This window comes from Miniopterus natalensis, chromosome 17 (genome assembly GCF_054644295.1).
Source record: "Miniopterus natalensis isolate mMinNat1 chromosome 17, mMinNat1.hap1, whole genome shotgun sequence".
NCBI classification, from domain to species: domain Eukaryota; kingdom Metazoa; phylum Chordata; class Mammalia; order Chiroptera; family Miniopteridae; genus Miniopterus; species Miniopterus natalensis.
The window spans coordinates 3,636,190-3,662,628 of NC_142097.1; the positions used below are offsets into that span (position 1 = coordinate 3,636,190).

At 36.9% G+C, this 26,439-nt stretch overlaps 1 protein-coding gene and 1 non-coding gene across 4 annotated transcripts; one reads left to right on the forward strand and one right to left on the reverse strand.

The window, feature by feature from the left end:
* Positions 1-434: 434 nt before the first annotated feature.
* Positions 435-26,439, reverse strand: ZNF624 (zinc finger protein 624). 3 transcript variants are annotated; one of them, XM_016196424.2, is made up of 7 exons: positions 26,148-26,439; positions 24,855-24,973; positions 22,116-22,200; positions 20,187-20,249; positions 7,561-7,687; positions 6,777-6,872; positions 435-4,062 (listed from the first exon to the last, which is right to left on the reverse strand). In XM_016196424.2, the coding sequence occupies exons 3-7, from the start codon at positions 22,146-22,148 to the stop codon at positions 1,841-1,843; spliced, it is 2,541 nt and encodes an 846-aa protein (XP_016051910.2). In that variant the 5' UTR covers positions 22,149-22,200; positions 24,855-24,973; positions 26,148-26,439; the 3' UTR covers positions 435-1,840. The 3 variants fall into 3 exon arrangements, with proteins under 3 accessions (XP_016051910.2, XP_087681958.1, XP_087681959.1); XM_087825832.1 differs by having other exon boundaries at positions 24,855-26,439; XM_087825833.1 differs by lacking the exon at positions 20,187-20,249 and having other exon boundaries at positions 24,855-26,439.
* LOC148091186 (small nucleolar RNA SNORD22) lies at positions 12,096-12,207 on the forward strand. Its single transcript, XR_015715984.1, has one exon. It is a non-coding gene; the product is annotated as a small nucleolar RNA SNORD22 (small nucleolar RNA).

The window sequence follows — 26,439 nt, forward strand, 5'->3', positions numbered from 1 at the left end:
CTGTGAGGCTATACATAGAACTTGTTACCACTGTGACCTTTATTTTAGCCCATGTTGAAAGTGGAACTTCTTTCTGAGGCTTGCAGTCTTCTCCACAGCCTAGACATAAGTCTAGATATTCTTGGATATGTTTTCATCTATATAAAATTTCTATTACTTCCTCCAAATGAAACAGAGGGTAGAGGGAGTGAGGTGCTGGGTAACTTTGGAATCTAGGCAGCATCAAAACCAATTCCCACGTTCTTAGACCATGACCACCCATCCCCCACCAATGTATATTCAGCACCCCAGGGTGATTTCTGACATATAACAGGTGTCCAATAAATTAGCTTCACAAGAAAAATAGGTCTTTCCTGTTCATATTAGGTATTTCCTGTTCAAAAATAGGTCTTTTCTGTCCAATGAGCATGTAAATATTACATGCTCATTGGACAGAAAGACTAAAAAATATAGAAAAGTGCAGAAAAGTCCAACAAGCAAAAAATGCCTGATACTCCACCAACTCTGAAACCATCAAGTTTTGCAAACCACCCCTTCACTCATGCTCTCAAAAGTTCACACAAATACATAGTTTTACATATAGTTTTATACCACACATGCCTCACATTTCTTTTTCCCCAGTCTTTTCCCCTTATCTCCCTACTTCTCCTTTTCCCTTTAACAAAAATGAAATATTATACATATACATATTTCTAATAAAGCAGTTACTTATCAAGAATTGTGAAAAAGCCTTGGTGTTAACCAGTGTAGATATAACTCATTTAAAAAATTACTCTCATGCTATTCCACCTATCAGCATATATCACAATTCATCCAACCATGCTCCTTTTAGTGGCCATTCCTTTTGTCTCCAGTTGGGTTTCTTCTTTGCCTCTAAGACAATACTTCAACAAATATCCTCATTTACATGTATTCTTATGCATTGATGCTGTTATTTCTGTGGGACAGACTTCTAGGTCAAAGCATTTTTATTTTTAAGATATTAAATATTTTCAAATTGGATTGCTGGCAGAACTGTAAGTTGAGATAACCTTTTGGTAAGAGTTCATGGTTTCCTAAACCCCACTAGCAAAAGATCTCTTAATTTTGCCAACTCCATGAAGTGAAAGAGAACTCATTGGATGTTGTAATTTGCATTTCCCTGAGTACTATTTAGGTTCATAATATTTTCATAGGTTAATGGCCATTTGGAGTTGATCTTTTATCAATAGCCCTCCAGTCCAGATGGGTTAAAGACTTTAATGTAAAAAATAATCAGAATTTTAGAAACAAATTTAGGAGACTATGTATAACCTAGGAATTAAGATCCTTTAACTAAAATAGTAAATTAAAAAAAAGAAAAAATGAAAAAATATATAATATATATTATTTTTATATTTGCTATAAAAATAAAAATATGTGGCGACTCCTTTTACTATATAAAAAGTATAAAGACAAATGCTAGATTAAGAAAAACATCTGCAACACAGATGATAATGAATGAATATATAAAGAGCGTTTCCAGATTTATTAGACAAACCAACAGAAAAATAGGCAAAAATATATAGACATTAAATATATAGACATAAAAAATATATAGACACTAAAGATAATCTGTTAAATGAATAAAGTATGCAATCTGGATGAAGGCTTTCATTTATCCATCATTGCACTCTATTGTGAATTTTCTTATAACGCCTAAGCTTTAATATGATGAAATGCTTTTCCACATTCATGATTATAGAGTGTCTTTTCTGTATGTATTTTCTGGCAAATTGATTCTGAAAGTCTTCCCACATTCATTAAAGATACAAATTATGGTTTTTCTTGTGGAGTAGACATCTGGGTGACTTGCTATTCTTTATATTAACTGAGTTTCTCGCTGATGTATTCTTTGATGTACAGTAAGGCTTGAGCTACTCCTAAAGGTTTTTCCACATTCATTACATTTATAGGGTTTTTCTCCAGTGTGCATCCTCAGGTGTACAGTAAAGTCTGAGTTTGTTCTGAAGGCTTTTCCACATTCTTCACATTTATAGGGCCTCTCCCCAGTATGAATTCGCTGATGCAGAGTTAGTTGTGACAGAGTAATACAACCTTTCCCACATTCTTTACATGTGTAGGGTTTTTCTCCAGTATGTGTTCTCCAATGCACTGTAAGGTATGAACCCCTCCTGAAGGCTTTTCCACAGACATCACATTTATAGGGTTTCTCTCCACTATGGATTTTCTGATGTTCTGTGACATGTACCATCTGGCTAAAGGCTTTCCCACAGTCATTACATTTAAATGGTTTCTCTCCAGTATGTGTTCTTTGATGGGTATTAAATCCTGAGTTACTTGTGAAAACCTTACCACATTCATTACATTTATAGGGTTTTTCTCCAGTATGCCTTCTTTGATGCACAGTAAGCTGTGATGTATTAGTGAAAGCTTTCTCACATTCATTACATTTATATGGTTTTTCTCCAGTATGGGTCCTTTGATGTACAATAAGGTATGACTTAGTCCTGAAGGATTTTCCACAATCACAGCATTTATAGGGTTTTACTCCAGTATGAATTTTCTGATGCTCCTTGAGGTTTACCATTTTAGTGAATGCCCTTTCACAGTCAGTACATTTATATGGTTTCTCTCCAGTATGAATCCTCTGATGTACAGTCAAGTGTGATTTTATTCTGAAAGATTCCCCACATTCATTACATAGATAAGGTTTCTCTTCAGTATGAATTCGCTGATGTATAATTAGAGATGAGGAACGCATGAAGGCCTTTCCGCATTCACTACATTTATAAGGTTTCTCTCCTGTATGCATTCTGTGGTGTACTGTAAGGCATGAATAGTTAATGAATGCTTTCCCACATTCATTACATTTATAAGGTTTTTCTCCTGTATGAATTCTCTGATGTTCTGTGAAATTTGCTATACGATTGAATGCTTTCCCACATTCATTACATTCATAAGGTTTTTCCCCAGTATGAGTTCTTATATGTACAATAAGGCTTGAATTACTCCTATAGGCTTTTCCACATTCATTACATCTAAAGGGTTTCTCTCCAGTATGAATTCTCTGATGAACATTAAAAATTGTGGTATTCTTGAAGGATTTCCCACACTCATTGCACTTATATGGTTTCTCTTCAGTATGGGTCTTCAGATGTACACTAAGATATGACCTATTCCTAAAGGCTTTCCCACAATCATTACATTTGTAGGGTTTCTCTCCATTGTGAGTTTCTTGATGTCGTGCAAGTTTTGATTTATCGCTAAAAGCTTTCCCACATTCACTACATTTATAGGGCTTCTCTCCAGTTTGAATTCTCTGGTGCTGATTAAGGCGTGCACACTGGCTAAAAGATTTTCCACAGACATTACACTGATAAGGTTTCTCCTTAGTATGAATTCTCTGATGTACCATAAGTGATGAAGAAGCAATAAAGGCCTTTCCACATTCATTACATTTATAGGGTTTTTCTCCAGTGTGAATTTTTTTATGTTGGCTAAGATATGAAGGTTGGCTAAACATTTTCCCACATTCATTACATTCATAAGGTTTTTCTTTAGTGTGTGTTCTCTGATGTTGAATGAGTAATGACCTATAACAAAAGGCCTTGTCACATATACTACATTTATAGGGTTTTTCTTTACTATTGTTTTTTCCCCCTAAAGTAAGTTCTGAAGCAGGCCTTATAACTTTGCTGCCTTCTGTATTCTTGCAAATTTTCTTCCCCAAATGGGTATCTGTATTCAAATATAAGTTCTCTGTGAAATTTTCCTCATGTTTTTTTAAGCATTTGCTGTGGAGCTCTTCTGTGATAACTCCTGGTTTGGGATAAAAAATAGACCCAAATATAACACCTCTTTGACCAGTGGGAATTTTCTTGTGTGTAACTATTCTTTGGCTCCGACTCTCCTGAGTATTTTGCAGTCTCAATATCCTGTCATTCCATTTCCATATTCCTCCCATTCTGGAGTCCCGCAGACTATTCTCTGCGAGTTTCTCTACTATGGTCTCCTGTGATAAATCTTCAGAGATATCCTCTGTTAGTATAGCATTCTTGGTTGCTGGTTTGGTCTCCAACTCTGGGGAGGGAGGAAAGAAAATTCAAATGACTACATTTCCTAAGTTGGGGAGTTCTCACTAAACTGAATAATAAGAGGAAAACTTGGGCTGACAATGAATATGTGGTTTTAACTGCTTGCAAATTGGCCTTGTTTTCTAAGAAGGAGCTAAAGTTAAGGGAAGCTGGTTAAGCAAAGAACCAAAATAGTAAATTTGAGGAGTTTTCCTCTATTAAAAATTCATTCATGGTAATGCTCCTAGAATCTAAGTCTTTCAAATATTTATATTCTCATTCCCTTTAGACTCAAATTCTTTAGAGAGCATTTTTCATAAGTTGTGACTACTTCCCTGTTTCTCATTTACTCCACAAACCAGATATTTGTCCTCAATCATACTTTCTATTTGTTCTGAATAGAAAGTATGATTTTTTTTGGCTAGCTTTTAATTTTTATTTTGTGAGTCCTCTCAAATTTCCCTATCATAGTAGCTTATTGGCATCTTCGTACATACCTTTTAATACAGTTCTTATGGAAAAAGACACTGACTTTTCAGAAAGTAGGCTGAACTAGTCAAAATTAATGTTTGTGGTTATTAATATTTCAAATAGTAATAATTATTATCAAGAATAGTTTAATATCCTTTTTATGGGTCTTAAGAACATTTCTAACAGTTTGCCAAAATTCCTTTAAAAAATTATACTGTGGGGTGGTAGTTTGTATGTGCAAGTTAATATCTGATTTTCTAAAACACTTATTATACTTCTTTTATATTTCTAATTCATTTTTAGGGTAATTATATCTGAATTTAAACACTTAGATATAATAATTTTAAACAAACAAATTGGATCAAAATCTTCTGTGGACAGTAGAATGGTTTTATTATTTTAAAACTCAAGGTAAGTAGAACTTTCAATGGATTCATTGTGCTGGACAAAGATTTGAATTCACAGCCAACAAAGATGAAAACCCTGTAACTCAAGGACTAAAACCCACCTTATTTAAATGTCTAAGTAAGTCAAGGGAACTGAGGATCCTACCAGCTCACCAAAAGCAAACAATCTTCTGTAAAAAAAAAAATTACATAATCCAGAACCTCAAATTATTGTTACACATTTTATATTCAATGCCTAACAATGAAAAACAATAGGCATACAAGGACATAAAAATCATATGAGAAAAAAAAATCCACAAAAATCTCATAATAAAGACCAATCTGAAGGTGACAGAAATAATTGAGGTCTCAGATATGAACTTTTAAATTAATCATGATTACTATATTCAAGAAAATAAGACAAGACTAATAATTTCACCAAACAATTGGAAATTACAAAAGAAGAACCAAATGGTAATTCTAGAACGGGAAAATAAAAATATTAAAAACTCAAAGGATAGGCTAAAAGTAGATATGGCACATGAGAGTGTCAGCAAACTGAAAAATAGGTCAGTATAAAATATCCATATTGAAGCAAAGAATAATGGAAAACTTGAAAACATTATTTTTAAAAAACATATGCTACAATGGCAGAATGTCATAGCTGCTACAGAGATTACAGTCCCACAAAGCCTAAAATATCTACTGTCTGGTAAACACAAAAACTTTGCTGACTCCTGAATTAGACAGATGATTGATTCTCAACAGATTCTAGGTAATAAGACAGAAAACAGTGGAATGATATGAAAATGCTGAAAGAATATAATTGCCAACCTAAAATTCTAAACTTACCAATATTATTATTAAAAGATAAAGGTTAAATATCCCATAGTCAACATATTTATAAACTTATCTCAGTTCTTAACAACCACAGGAGTTAGAGAGATATAATTTTCACTTTGTGATTCATACATTGAAGTTCAACATGGTTAATTAAAGCTGGTAAATGACAGATCCAGGTTTGAATCCAGGTGTTCAAAGTAAGAACTCTACCCTCTTTACAATTCTTCCTCCACAACTGAGTATCACCATGGTTCCAGATACCTATGCTCACTAGGCCTCATTTCATTTTTTTTTCTTTTTTTAAATATATCTTTATTGATTTCAGAGAGAGGAAAGGAGAGGGAGAGAGAGATAGAAACATCAATGATGAGAGAGTCATTGATCGAGCCCACAACCAGCGCATGTGCCCTGACTGGGAATCGAACCCCGATCACCTGGATCCTAGGTTGACGCTCAACCACTGAGCCACACCCAGCCAGGCTCATTTCGTTTTTTTTAAAAAAATGTTTTTATTGATTTCAAAGAGAGGAAGGGAGAGGGAGAGATAGAAACATTAATGATGAGAGAGGATCATTGATTGGCTGCCTCCTGTATGCCCTCTACTGGGGATCGAGCCCACAATCCAGGCATATGCCCTGACCAGGAATTGAACTGTGACCTGGTTCATAGGTTAACGCACAATGACTGAGCAACACTGGCCAGGCTAGGCCTTTTATTTCTTTAGTTCTGGTGCCTAGAATCCAGTTTCTTCCTGTCTCCAGCCTTCTTCACTTTAAGTTCCCAGGTTCTTAACATTCTTATTCAGTTTCCCTATCTCTTTTCCTCTTAGATATGAGCCCTTTGCTCCAAACATAGCCCAGTGGTTTGAAATATATTACCTATTCAGACATCTTGCCTTGTAGGACCTCACTGATATATCAGGCTATCAGAGGTAGACATTCTGTTCTTCCTGGGTTCTCCAAAATATTTCAGATATTTGATTCATCCATGGAATAAATCTTCCTGGTTCCTATTAACTCACCTGGATAGGGGACTCTTGAAATTTCTGTCACTACCACCCATGGTCCTTTTCCATCCTCCAAATGAGATATCATGTCTGGTTTGGAAACTGCAAGCCCTGTTCAGAGAAAAATGAGTATGATTTGATTGTGCCCATGAGCAAGAACTAGTGCCAAATTCAGTCTCAACTCTTAATCTCCTGTGAAGAGTGGCTATTACAGGAAGTTCTAGAGATGTGCTGTCCAACAGAGTTGCCAATGGCCACATGTGTCAATTTAAATTTGAATTTAAATTATATAAAATTTAAAATTTAGCTCTTCAGTTGGACCAGCCACATTGCAAGTACTCAAGAGCCACAAGTGGCCAGTGCTTGCAATATGGGGCACCAATGATATAAACATTCCCATCACAGCAGAACATTTTACTGTACAATGGGTGTCATACAGAATTACAAAGGTATCTCAAAGCTCAACACTATGACCCAGAGTTTGCTGGGACAACAGATCATATTTGTTCCTCTTCTTTCTAGAGGAACTGGTAACTCATTTATGGAAGTGACCAGAAAAAAACTAGTCCTAAATATGAGGGATTGTCAACAATCTCCAAGATTCCAATGAAACATGTATTTCTTACTCTACAATGGGTAGACCATTCAGTTAAGAGTGAGGAATAGCATAACTCCCAACAATATGCTCCTAAGATTATGAGGTTTTAATGCCAAAATTCAATTAAGTACTTTAGAAGCTCTATATCTTCAGCAAACCTGGTCAAATGGGCAGATACACAAACACAGAAGTTATCCTTACCCAGGGAGACAAGATTCCTATAATTCTCTAGCATCACATCCTTGTGCAGGTCCCTCTGTGTAGGGTCCATCAACCTCCACTCTTCCAATGTGAAGTCTATAGCCACATCTTTAAATGTCACTGATTCCTAAAATAAATACACTGTGATCACCCAGGGACTATACAATAAGGCCTGTTAAGCAAAGTAATTCATACAAAACTTGGGAAGAACTACAGAAATCAGAATCACCAAATGACTCTGGAAGCCAACTGGCTCAACCCTTAAAGGATGTAAAAATGTCCCCAGGGACAAGAACTTAAAACCACAAGAGGAAGCCCATTCTAATTTTAGTTTTATCTAATAGTAGGTTTTTGGGTTTTTTAAAAGACTAATTCAAACCTGGCTTTCTATAACTTCTAAATATTGGTCCTACTATATTATCTGGAGCCAAACAGTATGGTTTCCTCCTTCCTTAGGAAGTCTTTAAAATATCTCATAATAGCTGGTAGTTACCACCCAAATAATCCTTTCTTCTTCAAAACCCTGGCTTATGTATATCGACTTTTTCAGTTCCAATCTATAAAATATGGCTTATCAAAAGATACAGTTTATCATTCAGATGACAGATAAAGAATATTATAAGCTCTCTCTTTGAAAAATAAAAATAAGAAATCACAGAACTTTATGGAGCTTCTTTGGTCAAGATATGAAATATATATGTCATTGTGTAAAAAAATGGAAGAATTAATCATAATAAATTGTAATGGTTACCTACTGGAAGGAGAAAATAGAGTCCAAGAAACTGGGATAAAAGCCAGACTCCACTGAATATTTCTTGTGTTGTAGATCTGACTTTTGAACTTGAACCATGTGAATAGTTTATAGTATTATAAAATACTTAAATTTAAAAATAATCTATAAGCCTATTTGTTCCAAAAATAAACAAAATTTATAATAGTGTGGGGATATGGTACATTTCTACTGTGACATCTACAGCATCTGAAAAAACTAGTATTGCACGAGGCAAGTAGTCCAGAGCAATTTTCTATGCCACAAAATAAAATCATAGCAGAAAACATTAAATACAAAGTTATACCTTGCTCATTCCCTCAGCATGTGACCCCTCAAATGTTTGTAATCCTCCCTACCACATTCTCCAAAGTCTTAAAAATCTAAGCAATATGGATGTACTATTTGAAGATTTGCGACACTGATTTTTTTTTAAATTGGTGTATTATTTTTTAAAAGATCTGTTTCCAACAACAAAAGCAATCCCTAAAAATTAAAAGTAAAATGAAACAAATTGGTAGCATACACATTCATCAGAAAGAACTATTTTGAGTGATTTTAAAAGACAGTAATTTTTCTGGATATCCCTTGTGAGATATACCCCAAAGAGAAAAAGAACTACAAATAACAAAAATAACACGTTTCAGTAAATAATCATATTGTTGGTGGTAGTGATGTTTTATAACTGTTGTTTGTGTAGTGTTAAAGAAAACAAATTAGTATATCAACGTCATTGAGAACTAATACATTTGGCACGGGAAAAAGATATAAATATAATATTGATGAGATTATATAATAAATCCATAGATCCAAATTTGAATTGGAAGTACCAGTCTAAATTTATGAGGTATTTTACTTTTAATGAAAAAGCACATTTCCTAGCTTTGTCCACTAAAAAGGCCTGGAAACAATACTATTAAGGTAGCATTATGCAAGCTAGGCTGCGGCCTGTAAATATTGCTTCCCACTAAGAGGAACCAGGGTCTGGAACTTATTGTCATACTAAAAAGTAAGGAAGCTATCAAAGACTGCTAGGGTCATGTTTAGGACAGGAGACAATTTGAAGAAGCTCCCACTGGCCAATGATGGGACAATCTGAGCATTAATAATGATAATAACTTTAATGGGTTTCAAAAACATACATTTAAATTCATAATTTCATAATAAAATTACAAAAATACTCATTGATTATCTTTGGAAGATGCTTGGAAACTGGTAATTAAGGAGAAAGAATCAAACTTCTGTCCTTTTTCTATGCAAAAAATATATAGTTTGTATGATAATCAGGTGTAGTCAAACAGTTGATGTGGGGAGGTTTCTCTATGTAAGTATACTACAGCTCGTACATGACAAAGGACAAAAGAATTAATACATCACCAATCTTTAATGAATTGAAGGATCATAAGTGGCTGCTGTAAAATTAATGAGATACTTCATTTTTTATACTAAGTCACTGAAACATAAGGTGTATTTCAAATTTATAGTACATCTGTAAATGGGTCACATTTCAGGTGCTCAACAGTCACATGTACATGTGGGTAGTGCCTACTATATTGGATAACACAGCTCTAAAGTACAAATGACCGTTTCTTCAATAAACAATTACAAGGGGAGGAAAAAGAGGGAGGGGTAGATCTCTAGGTTGAAAGTGACCTAAGAGGCAATATTAACTAATTACAACATAATAATCAACTAGGGAAACAAATACCAACTCAATTATTTGATAATATGAAGGCTGTTAGTTTTTTAGCTGTTGACCCTTGAACAACATGGGTTCAAATTGCACAGGTCCGCTTATACATGGATTTTTTTTCATTAAATATGTATAGTACTGTAAATGTATATTCTCTTCCTTATAATTTTCTTAACATTTTCTTTTATCTAGCTTACTTGATTGTAAGAATACAGTGTGTAATGCATCTATCATATAAAATATGTGTTAATTGACTGTTTTCGGTAAGGCGTTTGGTCAACAGTAGGCTATTAGCAGTTAAAGTTTTGGGGAGTCAAAAGTTATATGAAGATTTCTGACAGCACATGGGTTGGTGCTCCTAACCCCTGCATTGTTAGAGTCAACTGCATAGTTAACATTAAAAAAATGTTATAGATTATATGATGAAATATTTATAGATAAGATTATATAGTGTCTTACTTGCTTCAAAATAATTAGTGAGGGAAGATAGGGCTACATACAAAATATGATTGCCCATGGGTTGATAATTGTTGAAGATGGATAATAGGTTCAACGAGACTCATCAAACTACTCTCTCTACTTTTGTATAAGTATAGTGCATATTATTTGTCAGGTACTGATCTAAGGAATTTTTATGTAATGACTGAATCCTCACACTAGGAAAGTGAGGTTTGGAGAGGTTAGGTGCTTTGCCTAAGTTCACAAAGGAGGCAAAGTCTAAATTCAAATCCAGGCAGTTTGGCTCCAGAACTCAAGTTTGTAATCACTATACTCAAGGATCTAGTAAATTAAGGCCCTTCTTAGCTGACTAATCAGGCAAAGGCCTTAGGTTACATATTTGGCTAAGATCTGCTTTGTATCAGAACAGATGGCCTTGGAGGTGTTTTCTGCCACATAGATAGGTATGCCCATCAAACTGTTTAAATCTTTTTTTGGACCACAAAATTCGTAAAGTATGTTTTACATAATTCTGCTAATAATAAAACATGGCTAATGTGGGAGATAATGACAGTTCATAAGCTTTATTGCTAATTACTTCATATATAAATTACAATAAATTTACTAGGCTTGTTTTCTTTTCCCACCAAGAACTAACTAAACCCCAGGAAAAATCCAAGAAGGCCCTCAGCTCTCACCTCTGGTTTACCTTGAGGTTCTCTGCAAGCAAGAAGTAAAGGGCAAGGCAGAGTTGTAAACTGCCTGCCTAAGAGTAGAAGGTATGTCAAACACAAACAAAAGCCTTTTGGCAAATGCTGGAGGACTTACTGGATTATGACTTAAGGAAATTTATGTCCAATCATTAATCACTATGTTAACCAGAGGTTTCAGTGGCCATACATGACAAAGAATACAAACTTTACTGAATTAGTCCAGGAAAGTCACTAAATAAATAAAATAGCAGCAGCAGCAACAATAAACCATGGGGAGGGAAGAATATGATTTCCAGAGTTGCCACATTGTATTAATTAAAATATCATGTTTTCAATAAAAAATTACAAGACACACAAAGAAACAGAAAAGCATGGACTATAAATAGTTTAAAAAAAAAAGCAGTCAATGGAAACTGTACCTGAGGAAGGCAAGAAGTTGTATTTAGTAAATGAAGACATTAAATCAGCCATTATAACTATGTTCAAAACCCCAAAGAAGATCAAGTCTAAAGAATTAAAAGAAGTTATGAGAAGGATGTCACATTAAACTTCTGGAGTTGAAATATACAATAACTGAAATGAGAGGTTCAGTGGAAAGAAATAGCAATTTGAACAGTACTGTGGTCTGAATGTTTGTGTCTCCCAAAATTGATATGGTGAAATCCTATTGTCCAATGTAATGGTATTAAGAGGTGGTGACTTTGGGAAGTGCATAAGTCATGAAGGTAAGACTCTCATGAATGAGATTAGCGTCTTACAAAAAAAAAAAAGAAAAAAAAAGAGGCTCCAGAGAGACCCCTAGAACCTTACACCAGGTGAAGATATGATGAGGAGTCTGTGACTTAGGAGAAAGACCTCATCTCACCATGCTGGTACCCTGATTTTGAACTTTAGTCTCTAGATCTGTGAGAAATAAATTTCTTCCCATTGAGGAGACATTCACATGTTTTGACTCTAGTCCTAGTACCACAGCCCACAAGGGCTGGCTGGGGGAGAGGAGGAAAGTTTGTTCCAGAAGGAACTGTCTGAGAGATCATACAGATTTCTATACACGGGAAAGGGAGAATAAACCACTTGTTGAAAAACCATTGTATATTTTTCCAGGTTTGATGAAAGAATAAAGCATGTATAATGGAATCTAACTCTTGAAGATATCAAAAAGAAATGTCAAGTAATTTCTTATACAAAATAGCTATTCAAATTAGCTACTACCATTTCAGTCTTTCTAAATAAGACTTTTTTAACCTTCAAAAAATTTTCTGTTGTTTACAAGCCATCCAGGCTGCTGTGCTTTGCTATAGAAACCTGACAGATTCAGATAAGCAGGCAGAAAAAAATTGGTGACCTTGAAGAGAGATCAATTGAGATTATCCAGACTGAGGAACAGAAGCAAAAAAGAATGAAAAACATGAACAAAGCTTCAAAGATCTGTGGGTCAACAAGAATACCAATATATGCATATTGGAAGTTCAAGAAGGAGAGGAAAGAGAGAAGGGGGCAGAAAGAATATTTGAAGAAATACTAGCCCAAAACTTCCTTAATTTGATGAAAAACACTAACCTTCACATACAGGAATCTCAATGAACACCAAGTAGGACAAAATCAAAGAGATCCATGCCTAGATACAATATAATCAACTGATAGAAGATGAAGAGAGAATCTTCAAAGCAGCAAGAGAGAAAGGACTCCTAATGTACAAGGGATCCTCAGTAAGACTGTCAGCTAACGTCTCATCAGAAACCACTGATACTAGGAGGCAGTGGTATAACATCCAGAATGCTGAAAGAAAAAATGTCCACAGAGAATTCTATATGCAGCAAAACTATCCTTCAAAAATGATAAAAACTGAGAGAATTCATTGCTAGCAGATCTGGCCTCCTATAAATACTACAGGGAATCCTTCAAGTGAAATGAAAGGACACTAGACAGTAACACAAATATTCATGAAGAAATAAGACCAGTAAAGGTATCTAAAGAGATAAAAATATAAATGTATTTTTTAACTCTTTCTCATCTTATTTGAGACAACTGCATAAAGTAGTAAGTATAAAACAGTGTTGATGAGATTATAATGTATAAAAGGTGCAATCTGTATGAAAATAATAGCATAGAGGAGAGAGAAGGGAATGGAGCTATACTGGTACAAAGATGTATATACTATTAAAACTATGTTGGCATTAATCTGAAATACACTGTTTTATGTCAAGATGTTAATTACAGTCAGGGAAATTTAACTAAGGTAACTCAAAAAAATATTGTGAAAGAAACAAGAATAGTTAATCAAATGGGATACTAGAAAATATCTAACACAAAAAAGGCAGTGAAGGAGGAAGAAATAAACAAAAATGACCTAAGACACACAAAAACAAATAACAAAATGGCAGATATAAATTCTACCTTATTAAACTAAAAGTAAATAGACTGAAAACTGCAATCAAAAAGAGAGATGGGCAGAAGGGACTTTTGTTAAAATGCTACAAATATGTACTGTGTACAGAAGACACACTTTAAATTCAAGAACACAAATAGGTTTAATGTAAAAGGATAGAAAAAACATACTATGTAAATAATACACAAAAGAGGGCTAGAGTGGCAATATTAGTATCAGACAAAATAGACAAACATTTTTACCAGAAACAAAGAGAGATACTTTCTAATGATAAACTGGTTAATGTATCAATAAGACAACAAGTTTAAAAATATTTTCATCTAACAAAAGAACCTCAAAATACAGGAAGCAAAAATTTATAGAATTGAAAAGACAAACACAATTCAACAATAACAGTTAAAGACTTTAATACCCCATTTTCAATAATAGATAGAACAACAAGGCAGAGGATCAATGAGGAAAGATGACTTGGATAAAATACTATAAACAAACTAGGCACCCATAGAACACAAAGACACCCAATAACAGCAGAACATACATTCTTTGCAAGTGTACATGAATATTCTCCAGGACTGACCATATGGTAGGCCACAAAACAAGTCCTAATAAATTTTGTGGACCCTCAGTAAAAAGATACTAAGAGGGCTCCTGGTGGCTAACTGGACTCAAAAATACCCAAGACAAAACAAAAAACATGAAAGAGTCTAGCAGCCATTTCTACACAGGGGCCTCTCATGAAAACTGCTCTTTAGGGAGAAACCTGCACTGAACTGCCTGCCTGCACTGTGTTACTGTGATCTGAGCCAGCCCTTATAAAGGAGTTCCTGGAGTCCTATTTCAACCAAGAAAATAATAAATATTAGAATGAAGGTAAACAAAATAGAGAATAGAAAGACAATAAAGAAAACCAACAAAAGCATAATTTGGTTCTTTGAAAAGATTACAAAATGACAAGCTCAGATTGACTAAAAAAGAAAAGAAGACTCCAATTACTGAAATCAGGTATGAAAAGGGAGACATTACTACTGGCCTGACAGAAGTAAAAGGATTATAAAGGACTAATATGAACAACTGTATGTCAACAAATTAGATAACCTAGACGAAGTGGGCAGATTCCTAGTAAGACACAAACTACCAAAACTGATTCAAGGCAAAGAAAATCTGACTAGATCTATAAGTAAGTAAGTAAGTAAGTAAGTAAATAAATAAATAAATAAATGCCAGGTTAAAATGGCTTTGCTGGTGAGATCCACCACACATTATCAGAAGAATTAACAGCAAACCTCACTAACTCTTCCAAAAAATAGAAGGAAACACTCCCCAACTCATTCTATGATGCCAGTACTACCAAACTAGACAAAGACATCACAGGAACACTACAGACCAATATCTCTCATGACTGTACACACAGAATTCTCAACAAAATACTAGCAAAAAGAACCCAGCAACAAATAAAAGAGTACTATACACCACAGCCAATCGGATTTGTCCAGGAATACAAAGTTGATTTACTATCTAAAAATCAATCCAGGTCACGCCATATTAATAGAATAAAGAACAAGAGTCACAGGATTATCTTAACAGGCTCAGGAAAAGTATCTGACAAAATCTAACAAACTACAACTAGAAGCAAACTTTGTCAACATGATTAAGACCATTTATAAAAACCCAAATCTAACATCCTACTTTATGGCAAATGGCCCTGTACATCCCTTCTGAGTCCACAAAAACAAAGATGTCCCCTCTCTTCACTTTGTTCAACATGGTACTGTAAGTTTTAGTGAGGGAAATTAGACAAGAAAAAGAAATAAAAGGTATCCAGGTTGGAAAGGGATAATTTCTATTTGTAAATGACATAACCTCTATTTACAGATGGTATTATCCTGCATATAGAAAACCCTGATGAATCTGCACACACACACATGCAAAAAACCCTACTAGAACTAAAACTAGTTCAGCAAGGTTCAGAATACACTTAAGTGAATTATTTCTACACAGGAATACATTAACAAAATATGTGCAAGGCTTGTACGCTGAAAACTGCAAAACATCACTGAAAGAAACTAAAGAATACGTAAAAAAAAATAAGACATCCCATATTCTTTCTATTGGAAAGTTTAATATTGTTAAGATAGCAATATTCTCCAAACAGATTCGACACAAGCCCTATGAAAATTCCATCTCCTTTTCCTTTTGGTGGAAATAGCAATGTTAAAAATTATTAAAATACTGGTTCTACTCAAATGAAAGTTAAAGCTAAGTTCAGCACTTATAAACAGGATGCAGAATTTAAGAAAGAGCCAGAGGGAATTAATCTTCTGCCAGGGATTCCCTCCATCAGGACAAAAACAAACCATATGATTTATTCACCATGTCAAAAACTGTGGTATTTTCCTAAGGCTCCTAGTTCAAACTCTGAAATTATACATATTTTATATTAAAGCCTAAATTGTCATATATTAAAGGACACTAAAAATCACTGGTCCAGTAATGTTTCAAAAAATGAATGTATAAGACTGAATCTCAGAATTATTTTCTCATAAAAGCAAAAATCCCCACCACTTTTACACAAAACATATTTGGAATAAAGCCAACTTTCAAAGTGTAATTTTAAAAAACTTAAACACAATTCTAAAAAAAGAAAAAGGGGCTGAACTTCTCCTACATAAAATAAAAAACACACCACAATTCTCCTAAAAGTATAATCAACACACGTATGTCAAAGATGTACTAAGACATTAATGAGAGGTAAGCAAGCTTGACAAGCCGGTTCAAAGCAGATATAAGAAACAGATATATAGATAGTGGGAAAAGAATGCTGAAGTAAGATTGCAAAATTAGATAGTAACCTAGTAAATGTCCAAAGGACAATAAAACCGTAACTTTGGGGATTATCTCTTCTCCTAGGTAGAAATAATTTGCAACTTTTCAGTCTTCTACAAGTTAGCATCTAACTTTAAGGGTCTGAATATTAATCAATAATAAACAATGAGTCAAACAACAAAACCTTCTTTGTTGTGTCTGACAGCCCTTAGACAGGCTGGCTAGATACTGGTCTAATGTGATATTGAAAGGGCATATCTTTTGCCTTATTTTTAAGTTTTGGATAATTTTTCTTTTCTTTTTAAAAAATATATCTTTATTGACTTCAGAGAGAGGAAGGGGGAGAGAGAGAGAGGTAGAAACATCTATGATGAGTCATTGATTGGCTGCCTGCTGCACACCCCCAAGTGGGGATTGAGCCTGCAACCCAGGCATGTATCCTGACCAGGAATCGAACCACAATCTCCTGGATCATAGGTTGATGAACAACCACTGAGCCACGCCTGGCTGAGCTGGATACTTTTTTTAAAAATTTATCTTTATTGTTGAAATTTTACAGGTGTCCCATTTTCCCCCCCAATCGACCCCCTCCACCTCACTCCCACCCCCTCCCCAGACCTTCACCCCGTTAATGTCTGTGTCCATGGGTTATGCATATATGCATATAACTTCTTTGGTTAATCTCTTTCTACCCTCCACTCCCCCTTCCCTCTTCCCTCTGAAATATGATCGTCTGTTGCATGCGTCAATGTCCCTGGGTCTATTTAGTTTATCAGATTCTTTTGTTCGTTCATTAGCTTCTTAAAGGAGATGTTTCAACGTTTCGTGTAGTACTGGTCTGGTGGTGATGAACTCTAGCTTTTCCTTGTCTGTGAAGCTCTTTATCTGACCTTCAATTCTAAATGATAGCTTTGCTGGGTAGAGTAATCTTGGTTGTAGGTTTTTGTTTTTCATCACTTTGAATATTTCTTGCCACTCCCTTCTGGTCTGCAAGGTTTTTGTTGAGAAATCAGCTGACAGTCGTATGGGAGCTCCCTTGTAGGTAACTAACTGCTTTTCTCTTGCTGCTTTAAGATTCTCTCTTTGTCTTTAACCTTTGGCATTTTAATTATGATGTGTCTTGCTGTGGGCCTCTTTGGGTTCCTCTTGTTTGGGACCCTCTGTGCTTCCTGGACTTGTAAGTCTATTTCTTTCCCCAGGTAGGGGAAGTTTTCTGTCATTATTTGTTCAAATAGTTTTTCAATTTCTTGCTTTCTTTCTCCTTCTGGCACCCCAATAATATGAATGTTGGGCCGCTTGAAGTTGTCCCAGAGACTCCTTATACTATTTTCATATTTCTGGATTCTTTTTGCTCTTCTGGTTGGGTGTTTTTTGTTTCCTCATACTCCAAATTGCTGATTTGATTCTCAGCATTCTCTACTCTACTGTTGACTCCCTGTAAATTATTCTTCATTTTAGTTCGTGTAGCTTTCATTTCTAATTGATACTTTATTAGGTCATCAATGGTCTCAGTTGTTTTCGTAATAGTCTTACTAAGATCCTTGAGCATCCTTATAACCATAATTCTGAACTCTGTATCTAGTAGCTTGCTTGGTTCTATTTCATTTAGTTCCTTTTCTGGAGATTTCTTCTGTTCTTTCCTTTGTGACATGTTTCTTTGCCTCCACATTTTGGCTGCTTCCAGGTGTTTGTTTCCATGTATTAGGTAGAGCTGCTTTATCTCCTAGAATTTGTAGAGTGGCTTTGCGTAGTAGGTGTCCTGTAGGGTCCAGTGGCTCAGCCTCCCCAGTCACCTGAGCTGGGCCTTTTAGGTGCTCCTCTGTGTGGGCTGCGTGCACTGCCCTGCTGTAGTCAAACCTTAGTTGCTGTTGGCATGACTGGGAGGAATTGACCCCAGGCCAATCGGCTGTGAGGACCAGCTGCGACTACAGCCAAAGAGCTGCTGTGCTGGAGACACTCCTGTGGGGCAGGACTTACTTTAGTGGAGTTTTGGTGTTCACCAAGTGCACCCCTTGAGTGTGTCACTCGTGGATATGGTATTGTTGTAATCCAGCACGGTCAAGTCTGACCACCAGGTGGTCTGTCTCTGGGGCCTCCCTGGAGGTGCAAAGTCAGCCTCTGCCAGTGCCTTGTCCAGGGCCACCCAGCATGAGCTACATAGCAAACCATAGTTGGCTACTAGTTGTGCTGGGCTTGGCGTTGTCCAGGAGAGGCCTAACCATGAACCAGTGCAGGCTGCCACCAGTGCCAGGCCTGGGGCCACTTATCAAGCTGTATGGGTCACACTGAGGCCAGCTGCTGCTTGTTTGAGAGATTTTAGGGAAGTCCTAAGCATAAGGCTCAAAAAACCACTTTCATAGAAAACCACTGGAAATGGCTTAGATGAGCTTGCAAGTAGGGAGGGGCAGAGTCTCTGGGAATCACCACGGTGGGGCTAAAGGTGTGAGTCAGATGCTGGAGATTCAAATATGGTACCTGCCTGCCAGCTCTGTGGGAGAGGGCTCACCAAAGGAGCAATGGCCTCTGCCAGCCCTTCTGCCTGGGAAAAAGCTGCCCCTCCACCTCTTGGCCCAATTTCAGGCAAGTTAGTTCCTCCCTGAATGTCCCAGGTTCCTTTCAAGCTGCTGCCCAGTGCTAGGGCTCAGAAGAAGTGCTTCTGAGTGAGTCTGTGTGCAGGCCCTTTAAGAGGAAAGCTGGGGCTCTTGCAGCCCCCATGTCCCTCAGTGCCAGTCCCTGCTGGTTTTTACAGCCTGAAGTTGTGGGTACTTCTCTTCCCAGCCCTGGAGCCCTGGGCTGGGGGCCCAACGTGGGGCTGCACCCCTCACTCCTCCAGGAAACCTCCATCGCTGAGACGTCCCTCCTGGGTTTAAACCGCGGCACAGGGTGCGGGCCCACTACCGAGTCTCTGCCCCTCCTGCTGGTCTCAGTGCTTCTTCAGTTCCCTGGTTGTAGGGCTTCTGTTCAGCCAGATTTCACGAGCTTCTGAGCGATGGCTGTTCTGTATTTTAGTTGTAATTTTGATGTGGTTGTGGGACGCGGAGGGTACAGCTCTTACCTACGCCACCATCTTGTTTCTCCCTGGATAATTTTTCTTAACACAATTTATTCATTTCTGATTTTGATATTTTTCTCGAAAAAGCAGGTGGATTCTATATTCACAAAGTAAACTTAACAAACAGAATGAAATAAAAATATATAAACAAACTCATCTTAAGAATGGGAATATTTTTTAAAAATACGAACTGATGTTGATGTATTATGTTTTTTTCTCTCACCTGATAATATTTTTTCCACTGCTTTTTCAGAGAGAGTGGAAGGGGGGGAGAGAGACAGAGAGACAGACAGAAACATTGATGTGAGAGAGAGACATCAATTGGTTGCCTCCCACATGCACCCTGACTAGGGCCGGGGATGGAGCCTGCAACCAAGGTAAGTGACGTTGGACAGAATCGAACCAGGGACCCTTCAGTCCTCATGCGACACTCTAACCACTGAGCCAACCTGCCAGGGCAATTCTTGATATTTTTAATGGTATTGGGTCTTGCAATATGAAGCAAGAATCAGACTGTGATACAGGATACTTCATCACTGGCAATTATGATGTGACTATCTGTCAAATTAGAGCTGCCACTCAGAGAAATAAAATTTGTCAAATTGATGCTACCAGCCCTGGGATTACTACAGCTACCACTCAAGATCGTATTCACTGTGAACCTGAAATGAACAGGGAACATTAAGAATTAGGGGCAGTAAAAGAGGAGCATTCTCTTTATTTCCCTTACATGCAATGGTAAGTATTACCTTTACCAATTCTGGTTCTTCTGCCTGAAGATTATCTTCATCTGGCTGGGAAACTTCAGGACTCTGAGGGATATAGGATAAGGTCACTCAATAATAGGCTGCCTATGACCTACAGCAGAGCCTCAAAAAGCACCAGCAGTCCGCTGTGGATTTGGTATATATGGGATGACTTCTTTTACTGTTTCATTTAGGGATGATATCAAGGTCCCATAGTAACATCCAATCATAATGTCCTTTCACCTTGGTTGAGACAATAACACACACACAAGATTGAGAAAGATATAACTGCAGTGTTTAAAGAAGGCTTTTAATAAAGAACTGATCAAAACAAACATATTTATAATAAGGGGCCTGCAGATGCTACATAATTCTCCTTTTCATATGGGGGGTGAAACCTATTTCTCAGAAAGTATCTAACTTGCTCAAGAATAATATTCAAAACCTACTAACACCGTTTTCTACAGTTGAATCATTACAGTGTTTGGGAGGGCAGCATGTCTCAGTGCTCAGGAAGTATTTTCAGGGACGTCTCATAACATTGTTTTCTTCTAAACCTTAGAAACTATGTCCCTACAAGGGCCTGATTTTATAAATGAAATGAAATTTTACTATACCTTCTAGTAGCACTTATCAATTTTAGATTTTGTGCCATTAAAAAATATATGGCTAAAAGTATTTACTTAAATTTCATTGAGAAAAATGTTATCTTAGTTCTCTCCTCCCAAGTTTGTACAATGATGTGAACTTCAACCTCTGATAATTAGGGATGGGTTTGATCAGGCAAATACTAGACAGATATTTGGGTCTACTAATCAAGTGCCACATTTTGGTTTTTATTAATCTTTTCAAGGGTATGTTTTAAGGACCAGTTACATGTTATATATCCTGGTTACAAAGAATAAAAGATCACTACTACAGGTTACTATGGATCATTACTATAAAAATTCCATTTGTTGGCAGTACCTTTCTTCTGAATCTATGTACTTCAAAAAGGCACTTCTAAAACACAGCCTTCTTTCCATCAAGACCCATCTCATACACATCCAAGCACACACACTCTAAAATGTCTTCAGAGAAACATTAAAAGATTCAGCTTAAATATCTAATTCCAGTCCTATCTTTCAATTTTCCATCTTGAATCACTAGCTCACCACTGTTCTCTGCCTCAGAGCCTTGCCCTAAACTCCTTTCTCCCCTGAGATACCTTCACAAATACTTTGACAATTTAAATTCCACTTGTAATTGAATACCAGCTTATACCAAACTATCCTCATGAGTTTTCCATGACTAATTCAGCCCATACTAATGTCCCATTTCTTTCCTTACATAGCACTCATCATCTTTATCATAATTGCTACGAAAATACCATCTACCTAAATAAATGTAACTATTTCTTTTGTTTGCCTTACCTCAATGAGAATGTAAGCTCCCTACAGCCAAGCATTGTCTTAAATATCTTCTCTCCATGTCACCTATTAAGCTTGAACACTTCTTAATGGGTAAAAAAGAGGAAATCACTGAGAGTGTGGATGTGGTATATATGAATTAAGAGTTGTGAGTATGTGTATACATTTGTTTTTTCCCCAAAATTTCCTAAATGAAATTTTCCAATTGAAAAATATCCCATTTTACTACTCACTAAATAGCTGAAATTTCCTGGGAACGATACACATTTAACACCATAAATAAATTTCCCAGGCTACCTATCATATTCAAAGATAGTCCCAATATTTTTTTGAAAGATCTTGAAATTTGGTTCAATATGTGTAGTGAATCTTCCTATAGATTACAGCCTTTACTCACATATCAAACGATTTGGTTCAGTTTCCAGAAGGCGTGTGGGTAAGGCAGGAGAGTTACAAGACTTTAGGAAAAGACATGTCCTCAAACCAAGACAGCCGATCAGAAACAAAGGAAACCCAAACTTACCAGAGGTCCAGCTGAAGAAACCACAGTAGCCATTGTCCTCTTCTTTGTTCCCTTCCCTAGACGGAATGGAGTCCTACAAAGATGTCTGAGAAAGAGAAATAAGCCATGAAAACCAGTCCTGCCTTGTTCATCTCAGACTCACCAAGCTGGAATCTTGACATCCAAGTGAGAGTGACTTCCGTAAAGACCACAAGAGTAAGCCCCAAGATCAGTGAGGAAAAGATTCTTGTTCCTGGATATCTTGAGATTTTTAATACTATTAAATATAGTCACAGGTAGCAGGCCAGACATTGTACAAAGAACTTTTAAAATACTTTCTCATTTGATCTTCACATCAATCCAATGGGAATTATATATATACATGAAGAACTGAGGATTAGAAAAATAAATTTACTTATTCAAGGCCACCTGTAACTCCAAAGCAGTCTAATTCCAATGCCCACACCTTTCCCCCTAAATCAGCTTGTGATGTAAAGTTGACATGTGGGCCCTTTGAAAATGGAGCCAGAGCAACTACCTTGCACCTCTCGCTCCTTGAACCTTTAGAATGTTTGAACTGGGCAACATAACCTTTGGATGGGGGCACAGAAACACTGTCTTACAAACAACTGTTTGTAAAACCAACAGGAAAAGCAGACATCCTGACCAGAAAGACTGATGACTGTGGAGTCTTTCTGAAGACAGGATCAGTAAGCAGCCATGTGGAGCTGAAGAGGAGCTCCGCCAATTAGCAGCAGCTTCGTTGCCCCTCAATTAGACTCTGTTTGCCAAATCTGCTCCTGCCCTGAATGGGCACCTGGCTTCCCTAAGGTTCACTATGGAGCTTTTGCTCAAGAAACAGTAGATTTTAATCTAATCTTACAGCTTATGTTGCTCAGAAGCTCATCTGAAATGATACAACTATGTTCTGAAAAATAAGAATTGTAATAAAGCAAAGCTATTATAAATTCAAAGATCAGAGATATACAATTTAAGTAGATATGGGTACATTGAGACTTATACTCGAAAGTTATTTTCAAGCATCCATGGAGCACTTGATAACACTTATCATACACCACTGACCAAAGAAAATTTCAATGAAAAGAAGAAACTGAATACACTACATTCTCTAACTATGATATGGTAGAATTACAAATGTAAATGGAAGTCTGAAGGGAGGGGGGAAAAAACACTTATCACCTGGAAATTAAAATAAACCCTCCTGAGTAGCTAGTAAGTCAAAGAGAGAACTCTGAATTAGAAAATAAGAGTATTATAGATTTAAAATGCTTGGGTTGCTAACAAAGCTTTAAAGAGAATAAATTTATATCCCTAAATAATTTCAAACAAAATTTTAAACAATGAAAATATTAAACATTCAACTGAAGAAAATAATTAACAAGCCATAAAGAAGAAATAATAAAGGAAGACACTAATGAGTAAGAAAAACAAACAAAAACAGCGGTCAAAGGCAGGAGCTGATTCTCTAAATAATGAAATAGACAAGCCACAGACCAGTCAAAAAGAAAAAAGACCAATAAACTAAAAATAGAAATAAGAAAGGGGCTGTAACAGATAAAACATCTTAAAACAGTATGCCAATAAAAATAAAATTTCCCGAAGAACAATTTTTCTTTAAAATTTTTCTAAAACTGACTCAAACAGCAGAAAACTTAAGTAGGCCAATGGAGCAGAGACTACTCATTGCCTTTCAACACCCAGTCTCCCCTTCTACTTGACAGAGGCCTGAAGAAGTCTCAGCTGGCTGCAAGGTGACCCAGCTAGAGAATTTCCGAACCTCCTTGCAGGCAGGGGTGCCATGTCTGCAAATGGGATCGTAATAAAAGAGACAATATGCAGCTTCGAGGTGACACCTTTAAAAGAGAGCTGTTTTCCCTCCAGTTCTCCGTCTCCCTTTCCAGCTTTCACCACAGAGAGGACCCTAGAGTGTGGTGGAGCAAAAACATAGGTCAAACCTGGGTTTCTAGAGGAACTTATGGACCAGAGCTACCTACCCCACCCGATCCTCACTGCGACCAGCCACCTACCAACTTAGACTTTTATATAAGGAAGAAATAAATTGTCTTTCTTGTCCAAACCACTTGGACTCCATTAAAGTTGCAAAATTAAATTCTTAACTAATAAAGTGAATGATCATGAAAGAAAAATGTAAAAGTACCAGGTAGGTAGGAGAGAGAGGGCAGGGTTTAGTTAAATCAAGAAAAAATGTGAATATCTTAAGACTGTAGAGTTTATCCCATGACACTAGTGGGTTTCACTAGACACAATGAAAAGATTTTGGTGGAAGAGGAGCAGTAAGAAGCTGAGGGAGGAAACAGTGTAGTGCGCAGGGAAGCCCCAAATAAAGGGAGGGTACTCTGAGAGGACTCCTCCTCTGAAGCCTCAAGGTTACCAATAAAAGAGGTTTTCCTTTACACCAGTGTTTCTCTACCTTTTTTCCAGGTCATGGATTCCTTTGCAGATCTAATGAAAGTTACGACTCTTCTCCAAGAAAAGTCCCACACATAATTAGAAGGGTCTCAAATCTGAGGATTGAGAAAGCTCACAAGGCATGCTTATTAAATAGGAAATTATTTGGCTCCATCCAAGATCTACATCAGGATCTATACCATAGGTGTGAGGCACAGAAATCTACATTTTCAATCAGTGTGTTGATAAATACTGTTCTAAAGATAACTCCTGAACCCCAAATTAAAGACCCTTCTTTACAAACTTGAAAATCCAACTGAAATGTTTTACCAAGAGGATTCTAGAGTCCAGGCAGAGCTGTGGCCCTGCATTAGTTCCCTTGGCTGAATTTCTGCTTCACGCTTGGTATTTCTTGAACTAGTCTTCATCTCACAGTGTAGAAGCAACACCTGTGCCAAGTTTAAACACAATTTAAAATGATGATTGAAGCTGTTTTAACATATTAACAATGACTATATATCAACACCAGATCTTAACTTTTGGAGGATACATCTGAGAATCTGGTCTTGTCCACATAATAATGCACGTGAATATATGATGTTGCATATTATTTCAGGGAGTTTGAAGCCCAACCCTTTCAAACCCATACACTGACATCCAAGTTAAGAAGTCCAGTTTTACAAGGTTGGAAAGGAAAAAAAAATAGCTAAAGAAATAATAAGTGAAAACTACTTTTCCAAAATGCAAAAGCAGACTTACAAGGAGTGACTTAAGATATTTTCACTTCCAAGGAACTACAGTAATGGTTTTCTGCATCTTTAAAACTTATTAAGAATGATCTGAGTCATTTCTTTTTAAATTTGTAAAGATTAATAAACTTCTCCTTGACAATATGCCATGGAGATAATGCTAGTCCAGTACGTTTAACAACCAAACTGTACAAAAACATCTTTTTAATTTTATAATCAGAATAAACAATGCTATTTAAAATTTAGTATATTTAGTTTGATCTCAATTGTGTAAAACAGCACACAGAGAAAAAGACTGCAAGTGAGTTCGCCAAAACCACTGAGACTTATGAGGCCTGGGCCTGTGACGTTTACCCTTCTTTCCACTTTTCCATACTTTCCAAGTAGCCAATAAGATTTATGTATACACAGGAGTTTGGTAGAGGAGTAGAATTCCAGAGTGGCTGTTCACACCCCCAGCTTCCGATGTTGGTTTGGCTACTGTTGTTATAAGCAAGTCACTCAAGCACAATGAGTCAGACATCAGCAAATGAGGCTAGCCGCATTATGTTTCTACTTTTGCCTTTGACATTATGCAGAAGGTAACAGGCCAATATTGCCGCAGAGTCATAATTTCCTAGATAATTTTTTCTGAGATGTTGTGACTTCCCAAGCACTGCGGAAGTATTAAAGGCTTAAGTAGAAACTTCACTTGCGGCGGTTCTTTAGCCAGGGCAGTTATTTAAGAAGTTATATGCATAACTCATAGACACAGACAATAACGGGGTGAAGGCCTAGGGAGGGGCGGTATCGAGGCGGGGGCGGGTCAATGGGGGGAAAAATGGGACACCTGTAATACTTCCAACAATAAAGATACATTAGAAAAAATACTAACAATGAGAACTTCAGCGCCATGGGTCAGTCAAGCATTTCCCAGCCAAAGCAATAATACTACTGTGATGTCAGGGACAGATGAGCGCCTTCAAGGTGATTATCCGAAAGCCGTGAACCGAGCCGCCGCGGGAAGGCTGCCCGGTACCCAAGACAGCAGAGGGTCGGCCCGCCGAGCCGCGGGCGGGAAACCCAGCTCCACCCCGCGGGTCAGAGGGCGGGACACGCGGTCCCTCCCGCAGCCTCGCCCTCTCCCGGACTCCCCTCTCCGCCCACTAGGGGGACTGTAAAGAGAG